The following is a 15123-nucleotide window of genomic DNA, read 5'->3' as shown; positions in this document are numbered from 1 at the left end:
TCACTTGGCCTATAGAAGACCACTACAGTCTACCCATAGAGCGATAATCATATTCACCTACACTATAAATGGAGAGATGGTCCCTTTAAGATGGGTAGCGTCTGACCGAGTCCATGTCCTATGGCTGCCGCTATATATCATATAGTGCGGGTAACGAAGAAGAGCTATCGCCTAGTAGACACACGTCCTCCCGCGTCTCATGTCGCACACAAGGGAAGGGCTGTGGTTTGGATCGGGTAACACATAAAGCCGCCAACCGGTTTCCATCTCTGTCTGCGGCCGCATCCCAAAAGACACGTTAATCCCCCTCTTATCAAAGGGACTTGTTATAAGATGGTCCCTATGTCTGAGGATATATGAGGCCGAGGCGGAGATGGGGGAGGAGGGGGCGTCCGTGATGTAGTAGGCTTTGGAATTCTGCTCCATACAAAAGGACGACTCTCTATACAAAACGGTCGGGGGGCGCGTCGTGGGAATGTCCAGGAGGGGCCTCTCTCCATCTGTCGTCCCTTCTTCCACCGCTGATCAACATTTTCATTAGTATTTTTATTATGCATAATATAGAACTGGAAATTGTGTTGGAAACCATCAGCAAGTTGCTGTGGATTGAACTATTGTTCTTGCTTTCATTCAGTAAATTTAGTACATACTGGGCGAGTAGGCTGCTGACCTGACAGGCTTTATATGCCCCCTAAAAAGCTCTCTTTGCTCACTGGAAACCACAAACAGGCAGGCTAGTTGCGTCTGACATATATACTAATGGGGGGAGGATATAGCAGTATACAGGAGGCAATTAGCAGAAACTGATCATTACTGTATGTAGCATAATCTGCCTGGTGGATCCGTTAACAGCATCTTGTTGACTGTTTCTGCAAAGAAGACTACACAGAGATGCTTGACGTTACGCTGGCTGGTTATGGATGTAATCGAGTCCTTTCACCACTGACATTCAAGTGGAAAGTAAGGCTGGGTTCACACGGGCGTTGCAGGAAAAGGTGCGGGTGCATTGCGGGAACATGCACGTTTTTTCTGCGCGAGTGCAAAACATTGTAATGCATTTTGCATGCGCGTGAGAAAAATCGGCATGTTTGGTACCCAACCCCGAACTTCTTCACAGATTTTCGGGTTTGGGATCGGGGTTGTGTAGATTGTATTATTTTCCCTTATAACATGGTTATAAGGGAAAATAATAGCATTCTTAATACAGACTGCAGAGTACAATAGCGCTGGAGGGGTTAAATTTAAAAAAAAAATAATTTTAACTGTACTGCTGTGTACAGGAAAAGGACCTGTGGTGATGTCACTTCACATGGTCTATCACATGATCTTTTACCATGGTGATGGACCATGTGATGACCGGAGTGACGTCACCACAGGTCCTTTTCCTGTACACAGGTGACTTAAATTATTTTTATTTTTTAACCCCTCCAGTGCTATTGTACTATGCATTCTGTATTAAGAATGCTATTATTTTCCCTTATAACCATGTTATAAAGGAAAATAATAATGATCGGGTCTCCATCCCAATCGTCTCCTAGCAACCGTGCGTGAAAATCGCACCGCATCCGCACTTGCTTGCGATTTTCACTCAGCCCTATTCACTTCTATGGGGCCTGCGTTGCGTGAAAAATGCACAATATAGAGCATGCTCCGATTTTCATGCAACGCATAAGTGATGCGTGAAAATCACCGCTCATGTGCACAGCCCCATAGAAATGAATGGGTCGGGATCTAGTGCGGGTGCAATGCGCTCACCTCCCACAATGCACCCGTGCAGAAATTTCGCCCGTTTGAACTCAGCCTAAGTGATTGCCCCTATGGTGTCTAATGGGTGTCAGTCTGCAGTTGTCAGGGTTGTCTACTGACTGGGGTGGAAATAAGATACTTGGAGTCACATGTTAAATTCTTAAAGGGGTTGTCTTTGTTTGTTGAACTTTCTGTTGTCAGGTGCCCGACTGGCATTGAGGTGATAGAATTGAGATTCAGATCCGAATTCCAGCACTATTAATTCCCCCTAGTGGGCAAAATAAAAAATTGCGCGGCTTTCTGACTGTATTCCTGGTTACGATGATCCGATGGTAATAAAGGGGCAGACGACTCTCATCATTTCCCCGTCGTGATCAGTAGGTTTACACACAACATGTTTGTTAGCGGTGCCCGTGCCTCTCCCAGACTATTGTGCTTCTGCTGGCACAGCTCCTGGCATCACCAGGGCCCCTGATGTGTCTATGCCAGGAACAGCGGCTGCCAGCATGGCTCCTAATAAAGGAATTACGCATCACTCGATTGTGTAAGGGGATCAGTGATGCTCTGCAGATGTCGCTAAACTATTGTGAGTCTTGTTTTTTGACCCTGGCGAGGGGGGGGGGGGGGGGGATGGGCACGGGCTGTCAAAGCCTCTGTACAATGACATGGCGACACGGCCGACCGGGGTAGCGAGGCAACGAGAGGAGGGTGGAAATGCCAGCACACTGCCCGCTTCATAGTAACAAGGCTCACATTGATGTCTGGATGCAGCTGGGGCCACGGGATGCAGTGCTCCATTCTTACAAACAATATGGCTTCCAGAACTGTACGTCACCCAGCTAATTAATGAGACCTCAATACAAGATGTAGGAAGTAATTGGAGCTGCCACTCATGTACAAGACTATAACTACTATAATACTGCTCCTATGTACAAGAATATAACTACTATAATGCTGCCTCCTATGTACAAGAATATAACTGCTATAATACTGCTCCTATGTACAAGAATATAACTACTATAATACTGCCTCCTATGTACAAGAGTATAACTACTATAATACTGCCTCCTATGTACAAGAATATAACTACTATAATACTGCTCCTATGTACAAGAATATAACTACTATAATACTGCCTCCTATGTACAAGAGTATAACTACTATAATACTGCCTCCTATGTACAAGAATATAACTACTATAATACTGCTCCTATGTACAAGAATATAACTACTATAATACTGCTCCTATGTACAAGACTATAACTACTATAATACTGCTCCTATGTACAGGAATATAACTACTATAATACTGCTCCTATATACAAGAATATAACTACTATAATACTGCTCTTATGTACAAGACTATAACTACTATAATACTGCTCCTATGTACAAGAATATAACTACTATAATACTGCTCTTATGTACAAGAATATAACTACTATAATACTGCTCTTATGTACAAGAATATCACTACTATAATACTGCTCCTATATACAAGACTATAACTACTATAATACTGCCTCCTATATACAAGACTATAACTACTATAATACTGCTCCTATATACAAGACTATAACTACTATAATACTGCCTCCTATGCGCAAGAATAGAACTACTATAATACTGCCTACTGCCTCCTATGCGCAAGAATAGAACTACTATAATACTGCCTCCTAGGCGCAAGAAAAGAACTACTATAATACTGCCTCCTAGGCGCAAGAAAAGAACTACTATAATACTGCCTCCTAGGCGCAAGAAAAGAACTACTATAATACTGCCTCCTAGGCGCAAGAAAAGAACTACTATAATACTGCCTCCTAGGCGCAAGAAAAGAACTACTATAATACTGCCTCCTAGGCGCAAGAAAAGAACTACTATAATACTGCCTCCTAGGCGCAAGAAAAGAACTACTATAATACTGCCTCCTAGGCGCAAGAAAAGAACTACTATAATACTGCCTCCTAGGCGCAAGAAAAGAACTACTATAATACTGCCTCCTAGGCGCAAGAAAAGAACTACTATAATACTGCCTCCTAGGCGCAAGAAAAGAACTACTATAATACTGCCTCCTAGGCGCAAGAAAAGAACTACTATAATACTGCCTCCTAGGCGCAAGAAAAGAACTACTATAATACTGCCTCCTAGGCGCAAGAAAAGAACTACTATAATACTGCCTCCTAGGCGCAAGAAAAGAACTACTATAATACTGCCTCCTAGGCGCAAGAAAAGAACTACTATAATACTGCCTCCTAGGCGCAAGAAAAGAACTACTATAATACTGCCTCCTAGGCGCAAGAAAAGAACTACTATAATACTGCCTCCTAGGCGCAAGAAAAGAACTACTATAATACTGCCTCCTAGCTGTGAGGACGTGTGCTAGCGGTTCTCCTGATGTCTGGAGAAAGCCCCAGGAGGGGACACCCTGGGTGGGGCTCGCCATGCAAGGCCCAGGCTCCAAGGCCTTCACCGGGAGGAAACTCCCAAACTCTTTCAAATGTCAATGTAAATCCCAAAGTCATACCTTTTGGAAGAAATGCTCAGAATGGAAGTGTTTTCAAGAAAAATAAATGAAGAAATGGAAGAGAGAAAAACAATGAAAGATGGAACAGCAGCAACTGCTTCTAAGAAAAATGAGGTGAGTGGGTCTGCCATGCAAGGTCTACAGAATCCTGGAGAACCAGGTGGCTCTGAAAAAGAATCCTTTGATGGAAGTTTAAAAAGTACAAGGAAAATCCAGCAAGGTGCCCATCATGGAGGACAGAGCTCGTCCCATGCAGCAGGTGTGCAGCTCACCCCTCCAGCTCAGACAGGGAGAACCTCCCTGGAAAGATTGACATTGCAGGAGAACCTGCAGCAGGATCTGGTGTCCAAAATGGCGTGCTCAGGCCGCACAAGATCTCAGGCTGGTGGTGGGAGCATCAAACATGCTGAGAAGCCTGTGGAGATGGCTCAGGGGAAACCTGCAGCAAAGTCTCCAGGAGCTTCCAGGACTATCACAGGTGCAGGCTCCGGAGCCAGTGGTGAAACCATCAAGCCTGGAACGGGGAAGCTGAAGGACTCTGAATTCAAACAGCCTCAGACTTTGGCCAAAGCAAGACCACCGGTGAAGGAGGCAGCGCGTGCACCTGAGCTGCAGCTGGCGGAGGAGATCCCAGGGCTGGTAAGGAGAATGGGGGAGTTGAACCACCATAAGAAAATGCTGCAGATGCAGATGGACTGAATCCTGAGAGTAACACCTTGTATGATGGCAGACTGCACTCACTGGGCGTAGAGCTGGCTCTGGTGGTGAGGGAGACGGACTGTGTCCTGGAGAAGATGGGGCCCCTGGCAGAGTCCTATAGGAACCAGGAACGGTTTGCCACATATAGGCAGAACACTGAACTGGATTCCAGATCCTCTAACGCTGAATCAGGGTCACATATTTCCCCAGTTGATCCCTGCCAAGATGCCAGCAGACATCTTGGCAGTAATAAACCTACCAGATAGACAGGGTTATGACGTTAGTTTTAAGCTCATGTCTAATCTGGATAGGTTCTGGGCTAATTTCCCCAGGTTTAGGGACAAAGAGGGATGGAATAAATTATTTTTATTCCAATCTCCAAACCAGACATGGTCACAGTTAACATCATCTTCTGGAATGAGGCCGTCCCTCCCCAGGATATTGTGGTGTGGCTCAGGAGACACTGTGACCTTATGTCCGACCTAAGAACAGGGACAATGATGGTATCTGGACATGAGGGTGGAAGGTCCTGGTCAAACTGCACCAGCGGAACAATATAACATGGCATCTACCCAATTCCTTCTACACTGGGAGAGAGAAAGGCGTCTGCTTCTATTCTAGTCAGCCCAGGAAGTGCTTCAGATGTGGCAAGGTCGGTCATTTGGCCAGTGCCTGCACTGTGAAGTGCAATCTATGTGGTGAGGTCGGCCATGTAAGTGCTAACTGTGAGACCATCAGATGTAATACGTGTGGAAATATGGGCCACCCTCACAGAGATTGCCCAGATGCATGGCACAACATCTGTAAAGAGCTTCCTGATGAGGAACTGGTTGAAGGAGCAGAGGCTGTAGAGGAAGAGGCCTTGATGTCAGGGACAATACTGACCAGGAAAGAAGTCCAGCAGAGGTCGGATAGTGTAGAGCCAGAACATCAGGGCTTAGAGAGTGTGTAGGATGACATGGAGACTGTCCCTCAGGTCCAACAACAGTCAGATGGAGCCTCATCTGTATCGCCATCTGTACCTGAGGAGAGTAAGAGCAAACTGAGGAAAAAAGACACGTCCTCCCGTAAGCCCGAGGCAGATTACAACATGGGCCAAAGGGCCAATAAATAAGTCATTATAGGTGCAAATGTAATGGTGATATCCAACAGGTATGAGGTTCTGACAGAGTCAGATGGTGACTGAGTGAGAGCTCTACAAAAGGATAGATAAGGAATGTGAAGGCGACACAGGAGACCCCCCAACAAAAAGGAGAACCATTGCCATATAGAAGATCAGGTAGAGTCCGACATGGAAACAAGTGGCAGACAGAACAGCTCAGACTCTGACCTATGATGATGGGGACTTCACTGCTTTGTGCTCTGATGGCTGCGTCGTCTTTAAAAATAGCTTTAAGTAATGTGAACAGCATAAAAGTAAGGAGTACGAGACACGCTGTGTATGACCATCTCGGGTATCTGGATGCAGATGTCATCTTCTTGCAGGAGACCCGTCTGCACACATTAGGGCTTTTAGGTGAGGCAGAAAGAGATTGGCGGTCTGGTCCTTCTTTCTGGTCATTGGCTGTGGAGCCTTATGCCGCGATGGCTATCATGTTCACCACCAATAATGTGACAGTACATCGGTTAACAGAGGTGGCTATGGGAAGATGTCTGGTTCTAGAAGTCGCTATTCATGGAAGAAGGCTCCGGCTCAATAATATCTGCGGCCCACAGTCAGTGGCAGAAAGGATCCAGTTGTTCAGTGAGATGAAGCAGTATCTCTTTACCTCAGTTCCTGAAGTGATGGCTGGAGATTTCAATGTCGCTAGAACATCGGGTGACAGATCCTCTGGCCGAGCAGTGACCAGGGGCTCCAAGGTCTTGAATAACTTGATCTCTCTGGCAGTTCTCAGTGATGTCTTCACACAGGGAGGTAGGAAGCCAAACATCACATACTCTTTTGCTGACAGAAGTAGTTGGATAGATTTGGCTTCTGTTTTTCCATCAGAAACCGTCAGTGGGATGAAGGAGCAAGTAGTCCCTTATTTAGATCACCTGGCCTTGTTTTTCTGTTTGGGATCCACAAAGTGTCCTGATAGTGGTAAAGGGTTATGGAGACTTAACTCTAATCTTTTGGAAGACCCTTATGTCCAGAGAGTCGTCCACTCTCTGGAGCAGTCATCTCGATAAGGGAGATGTTTGAGAGATGTAAAGCTCTGAGGTGTGGGAGATATATTGTTGGTCTTGACCAGGCTAAAGCCTTCGACAGAGTAGACCACGAGTATCTATGGGCCACTTTGTCAAAGTACGGTATTCCGGGACAATTTGTAGATTGGCTGAAAACTTTGTACAGAGAGGCAGAGAGCTTTCCTCTGGTCAATGGTTGGCAGGGTGACACGTTCAGGGTTGAGGCGGGGGTGAGACAGGGTTGCCCGTTGAGTCCACTACTGTATGTGTTTGCCTAAGACCCGTTCCTGAGGTCGCTGCAGGAGTGTGATTATCAGGGGGTGCCGGTCCCCCGTTGCTTGCCTCTGAATGTTGTTACCTACGCGGATGAAGTGACTGTGATGATATCTGAACCTCGTGAGGTGCAGATGTTGTCTGCAGCCATCAGAAGCTATTTGGAGGCCTCAGAGTCTCTGGTCACCCTTGAGAAGAGTCAAGCTTTCTGGACCCTGAATTCTGATCCAGACTTTGATCTGCCACAATTTGCGAAAGCCTCCACCCATATTAAAATTGTTGGGGTTAAATTCGGGAGGGAAGATAATGCCAGGATAAATTGGGAAGAAAGATTGGAAGCCAGAAATGCAAAGGTTTAGCGATGGAAGAACTAGAGGCTGACCTATAGAGAGAGGGTTAAAATGTTGAAGACGTACCTGGTCCCTGTCTTCTTATATGTCTGTTGCCAGAATCTCTCGGCTAGGCTCTTTAGCCTGTTCTTCCAGCTTCTTTCGGGGGAACAGGTTGAACCCAGTAAAAAGAGGGATCACCTACCTGCAGAGGAGAGAGGGTGGCTGGATATGATAAATCCAAGGGTGTTCTTTGACTCCTTGTTCCTAAAAGTTAATTTTGGTGACCTGGACTCAGAGAACGGCTCCCTGTGGGTGAACAGTGTCAGGGACTGGATATTGCCTTTTGCAGAATCTTGGGTGCGAGGCGGCAGTCTCAAGAGGGGGAGATGGACACAGGACTACCTCCACCAGTACCTGGACTATGGTCTCAGATGCTTGAAGAAGTGGGGTATAGAGAAGTCTTACATTCAGACAAAGAGCAGGAAAGAGCTGTACTTTACAGTGTTTAAGACCTTCTTCTGTTTATAGCCCACACTGAAAGACTGTACGACCACCATCCTACAGGACAGTCTGAGGTTCCTCAATGCGTTGAGGCTTCCTCCTAAATTTTATGACATTGCTTGGCTGTCCTTGTAAGGAAAGCTTTTTGTTAAAGAAAATTAAACATTTTTAAGTGTCCCTTGGGGTGTCGGCAGCAGGAGACAATGGCACATTTTATATCAGAGTGCTGGGAGGGAGAAAAATATGGCAGGAAATATCCCATAAACTAAAAATCACAAGACTGCAGTCTCTTGAATACCCAGACCTCATCTATGGGGTGCCATCTCATGTAGGTGACCGGGGGACCATGTATCTCATCATTACCATCATCAAGTACTATCACTGGAACACCAGAACCTGAGTGTCCATCACTAACGAGCCATTCCAGCACACAGAAGCAGCGACCCTCATCATGTCAGAGCTGAGGTGGATCAAATCCCTGGAAGTCAGGAAACATAGAAACAATGTGACAATATGGAGGAATGTGTATATGGATTAACGTTAGCTTTAATTAATTGGGAATATGCTCAATTCCCCCCCCCCCCTTTTTCTGAGTTTACTCTGTATTAGAGGTTTATGATTTCTGTCAAATAACCATTGTTTTTGAAAATTTTGTTGGAAATGTATATTTCACATTAGTTTTTTTGCTAATAAAAATTGCCTCCTATGTACAGGAATATAACTACTATAATACTGCTCCTATGTACAAGAATATAACTACTATAATACTGCCTCCTATGTACAAGAATATAACTACTATAATACTGCCTCCTATGTACAGGAATATAACTACTATAATACTGCCTCCTATGTACAAGAATATAACTACTATAATACTGCTCCTATGTACAAGAATATAACTACTATAATACTGCTCCTATGTACAAGAATATAACTACTATAATACTGCCTCCTATGTACAAGAATATAACTACTATAATACTGCTCCTAAGTACAAGAATATATTACTATAATACTGCTCCTATGTATAAGAATATAACTACTATAATACTGCCTCCTATGTACAAGAATATAACTACTATAATACTGCCTCCTATGTACAAGAATATAACTACTATAATACTGCCTCCTATGTACAAGAATATAACTACTATAATACTGCCTCCTATGTACAAGAATATATTACTATAATACTGCTCCTATGTATAAGAATATAACTACTATAATACTGCTCCTATGTACAAGAATATAACTACTATAATACTGCTCCTGTGTACAAGAATATAACTACTATAATACTGCTCCTAAGTACAAGAATATATTACTATAATACTGCTTCTATGTATAAGAATATAACTACTATAATACTGCCCCCCTATGTACAAGAATATAACTACTATGATACTGCTCCTATGTACAAGAATATAACTACTATAATACTGCTCCTATGTACAAGAATATAACTACTATAATACCGCCTCCTATGTACAAGAATATAACTACTATAATACTGCTCCTATGTACAAGAATATAACTACTATAATACTGCCTCCTATGTACAAGAATATAACTACTATAATACTGCTCCTATGTACAAGAATATAACTATTAATAATACTGCCTCCTATGTACAAGAATATAACTACTATAATACTGCTCCTATGTACAAGAATATAACTACTATAATACTGCTCCTATGTACAAGAATATAACTACTATAATACTGCTCCTATGTACAAGAATATAACTACTATAATACTGCTCCTATGTACAAGAATATAACTACTATAATACTGCCTCCTATGTACAAGAATATAACTACTATAATACTGCTCCTATGTACAAGAATATAACTATTAATAATACTGCCTCCTATGTACAAGAATATAACTATTAATAATACTGCCTCCTATGTACAAGAATATAACTACTATAATACTGCTCCTATGTACAAGAATATAACTACTATAATACTGCTCCTATGTACAAGAATATAACTACTATAATACTGCTCCTATGTACAAGAATATAACTACTATAATACTGCTCCTATGTACAAGAATATAACTACTATAATACTGCTCCTATGTACAAGAATATAACTACTATAATACTGCTCCTATGTACAAGAATATAACTACTATAATACTGCTCCTATGTACAAGAATATAACTATTAATAATACTGCCTCCTATGTACAAGAATATAACTACTTAATAATACTGCCTCCTATGTACAAGAATATAACTACTATAATACTGCTCCTATGTACAAGAATATAACTACTATAATACTGCTCCTATGTACAAGAATATAACTACTATAATACTGCTCCTATGTACAAGAATATAACTACTATAATACTGCTCCTATGTACAAGAATATAACTATTAATAATACTGCCTCCTATGTACAAGAATATAACTATTAATAATACTGCCTCCTATGTACAAGAATATAACTACTATAATACTGCTCCTATGTACAAGAATATAACTACTATAATACTGCTCCTATGTACAAGAATATAACTACTATAATACTGCTCCTATGTACAAGAATATAACTGCTATAATACTGCTCCTATGTACAAGAATATAACTACTATAATACTGCCTCCTATGTACAAGAATATAACTGCTAATAATACTGCTCCTATGTACAAGAATATAACTACTAATAATACTGCCTCCTATGTACAAGAATATAACTACTATAATACTGCTCCTATGTACAAGAGTATAACTGCTATAATACTGCCTCCTATGTACAAGAATATAACTACTATAATACTGCCTCCTATGTACAAGAATATAACTAATATAATACTGCTCCTATGTACAAGAATATAACTACTATAATACTGCTCCTATGTACAAGAATATAACTACTATAATACTGCCCCCTATGTACAAGAATATAACTACTATAATACTGCCTCTATATAGAAGTATATGAAGCAGTAGGGGGTACACATGTCTTGCGGTGCTATTAGGAGTTTAACCCCTCGTGTTGACGCTGAGTCTTGTCCCTGTCTTTTAGTGGCGGTCCCCACCATGTATGAGTCGGGGCTTTTCTCTCCGGAGCCGTCGAGCCCCGGCCCGTATTACGGTGAGTTCTCGGACACCTACTACCAGGAGGATCGGTGGCAGAAGCTTCGCACGGCCGTCAGGAAGCTGGAATTTTGGGAGAGTTTCACGGCGGAGCCAATAGGAAGTGGATTCTTCTCTAAAGTGTATAAAGTAAGTGACCCCTGTTGTGGCCCTGGAGGTCAGTGATATACCAGCGTTATCTTGAGGTAGTCACAGCCCCGCCCCTGTGGAACGTATGTATTTTAAGGATGGCTCCTCCTGCTCAAAATTTTGCTTGGTACCTAACTAATTTGATGGTGTCAGTCTTCACTGCAGTGTTGGCATTGTATTCAGGCTCTCTGAAGCTCAGATTGGATAGGACAGAATGTCACCCTGCATTGCCAGAAACAATGTGTGATGCCAGGCGGGCAGCTCGGGTGTCGCGGCAGGTTCTGGATGGGCGTTTCTTTGTTTTCCTTGGCAAGCGTGACCATTAATAATTAATCTGTGCCCGCAGCCGCTTGGGTTAATGGAGGCGGCGTACGCATAGCGAGCCGCGGATGATACGGTGCCAGTAAGCAGAGATCTGCCGCTACTTAAATATTGATTGTGTGCTGGGCCGTGCCGCCCGCAGCGCTGTGTCCTGTGTGCCCGGGGTTAAAAGGGCGTAATGCGAGCCGGGCGTAGCGGTCCTTTCTGAACAATGGGCGACATAGTAGTGGTGAGCGACGGCAGCGCAGGAGGGCCGAGCAGTATGGCCGCCACCAGCAGGGGATGCATCACCCAGGGGTCGGGAAAGCTGGGTGATGACCCTGCCGGACAGCAGACAGTATCACATGGGATTAGATACACAGCTCAGCAGACAGTATCACACAGGATAGGATTAGATACACAGCTCAGCAGACAGTATCACACGGGCTAGGATTAGATACACAGCTCAGCAGACAGTATCACACGGGCTAGGATTAGATAAACAGCTCAGCAGACAGTATCACACAGGACAGGATTAGATACACAGCTCAGCAGACAGTATCACACGGGCTAGGATTAGATACACAGCTCAGCAGACAGTATCACACGGGCTAGGATTAGATACACAGCTCAGCAGACAGTATCACACAGGATAGGATTAGATACACGGCTCAGCAGACAGTATCACACAGAATAGGATTAGATACACAGCTCAGCAGTCAGTATCACACAGGATAGGATTAGATACACAGCTCAGCAGACGGTATCACACAGGATAGGATTAGATACACAGCTCAGCAGACAGTATCGCACAGGATAGGATTAGATACACAGCTCAGCAGACGGTATCACACAGGATAGGATTAGATACACAGCTCAGCAGACGGTATCACACAGGATAGGATTAGATACACAGCTCAGCAGACGGTATCACACAGGATAGGATTAGATACACAGCTCAGCAGACGGTATCACACAGGATAGGATTAGATACACAGCTCAGCAGACGGTATCACACAGGATAGGATTAGATACACAGCTCAGCAGACAGTATCACACAGGATAGGATTAGATACACAGCTCAGCAGAAGGTATCACACAGGATAGGATTAGATACACAGCTCCGCAGACGGTATCACACAGGATAGGATTAGATACACAGCTCCGCAGACAGTATCACACAGGACAGGATTAGATACACAGCTCAGCAGACAGTATCACACAGGATAGGATTAGATACACAGCTCAGCAGACAGTATCACACAGGATAGGATTAGATACACAGCTCAGCAGACAGTATCACACAGGATAGGATTAGATACACAGCTCAGCAGACAGTATCACACAGGATAGGATTAGATACACAGCTCAGCAGACAGTATCACACAGGATAGGATTAGATACACGGCTCAGCAGACAGTATCACACAGGATAGGATTAGATACACGGCTCGGCAGGCAGCATCACACAGGATAGGATTAGATACACGGCTCTGATTTCTGATTTTGGGTGGAGATGCCGTTTAGCTGACATGGCCGCCCCCCTCAGGAAGGTAGCCTCACATTAGGAGCGGGTGCTCGGGATGTGGGTTGCGGCTTCCTCCTCTGCCGTCTGGTTCCTGCCCCTCACTTCTCTTCGCTCCTCCATTCGGCTTCCGTCTCGAGGGCAGATACTGACAGGAAAGTGCAGTGTTTTATATAGTGTGAATGAATAGAATGCCAGAACTGCAGTGAAGACTGACATGCAAACAGCAGACAAGAAGGCTGTCATCCTTGCAGGAGCCCGGAGAAGCTGGGAGACAACCCCCTGTGGGGGGGCTGTAATGGCGGCCATATTGCTGGTACCCACCTTTTCCATGTAAGGGGATTTGTTCTGAGCGTGTCCTTGCTTCCTCTCAGGAAACGCCGCCCGTTAACTTACCCTCTAATGATGGGTACAGCGCCTGCTTCCTGACCGGACCTCGTCCTCCTCCACCAGCTCTTTTTTTTTAAATTTTTTTTTTTGATGTTTCTTGTACCTGACAAACGCCTCATTTATAACGTGGCTTCTTACTCCCTGACGCAGCGCCACCCCTGTCCACAGGTCGCTTCTGGTATTGCAGCTCAAACTATTGCAAAACCCCTCGATAAGAACCTTAGGGTTATCTAATGGAAGCAATGGCGCCCCCTAGTTCAGCTTTTATGTGAAATGTTGCAGATGATTCAGTCTTTAAAAAAGCAAGATTAACCCTTTAAAGTGTACCTCTGGTTTTATATCACTTTCAGTATTCATGTGGAAACCGTCAGCAAGCAGCATGACATTAGCTGGTAGTTAGGAGCCTATTCTAAAGTCTGAAAAATATCTACTTATGAAATGTTTTCACTTATTTGTAAGTTTGTTTTCTCCGTGGTGACTGACCTGTTGCCATATGGAAACCATCAGCAGGCCGATCCCTTCTTCCTGTCTTTATCTATCAAATACTTTATAATCATACACCCTGACGTCTGGATCATTAACACACAAAATGGACATGTTAAAGAGCCGGGCTATCCTGGGTCGGCCATAGTAAGATCAGACCTGCTTGTTGACGGTCTCCAGGCAACAGCAGTTTTTGTTGTTTATTTATTTTTTTCAGACCAGAGTATAAATGAAACAAAACAAATATGAGCGTAATAAAAAGAGCTTGAGCAATCAATCCAAACAAGCAAAGCTGCAGTGTAAAGTATGGGGGATGGGACCGAGCAGCCTGTGTGTGACGTGGGCCATTTCGGGTATTGCATGTGTCCCCTTCCTAGGACACTCGGCCCATTGTTGTGCAGCTTCATTACATTAGCGCATTGTGTAGCTGATATTTTGGGCGTACCCTTCGCGTTCCTGTTTGTTGTGGCCCCCATTCAAGCGATAGAACAGAGTCTGTATTGTACAGGGGCCAGCGCAGTGCGGGGTGTCTGTATCACGTCATCCGATGACAATATGGCGACCACCCAGCTTTCCCGCGCTCCTGACCAGCAAATCCTTCCGTTTCGTAAAAAAAAGATGGGCTTCTTAAAGGGACAGTCCACATTGACATGTAGTGACGCGATGTATTCCCGCGGCAGGTGTCTCACGGCGCCGGCTCCAAGAGCATGGTGGTGAAGATCTATAAAAACGAGGTGGACGAGGAGGGGATCGTCCGAGAAATCTCCCTCCTGCAGAAGCTGTCCCATCCCAACATTGTCAGGTGAGCACCGAGGGGAGGGGCCGCTCTTAAAGGGGGGGGTGTCCAGGACTGGAAAAATGTCCACACACTGCGCCACGCCATCCACAGGTTGTTTTTGGTATTGCGCCATTGAAGTGTAGGGTTGAGCTGCAATTCTAC

General features: G+C 44.1%; 1 protein-coding gene across 1 annotated transcript in view; it reads left to right on the top strand.

The window, feature by feature from the left end:
* Positions 1-15123, top strand: part of LOC122945990 (dual specificity testis-specific protein kinase 1-like) — a 36344-nt gene that overhangs the window by 12037 nt on the left and 9184 nt on the right. The window contains exons 2-3 of the mRNA XM_044305246.1: positions 11287-11486; positions 14864-14985. Of these exons, the coding sequence (XP_044161181.1) occupies positions 11287-11486; positions 14864-14985 (322 nt within the window). The remainder of the gene's footprint in view (positions 1-11286; positions 11487-14863; positions 14986-15123) is intronic.

This window comes from Bufo gargarizans, chromosome 9 (genome assembly GCF_014858855.1).
Source record: "Bufo gargarizans isolate SCDJY-AF-19 chromosome 9, ASM1485885v1, whole genome shotgun sequence".
Lineage (NCBI taxonomy): Eukaryota > Metazoa > Chordata > Amphibia > Anura > Bufonidae > Bufo > Bufo gargarizans.
This window is presented reverse-complemented; position numbering and strand designations above follow the sequence as displayed.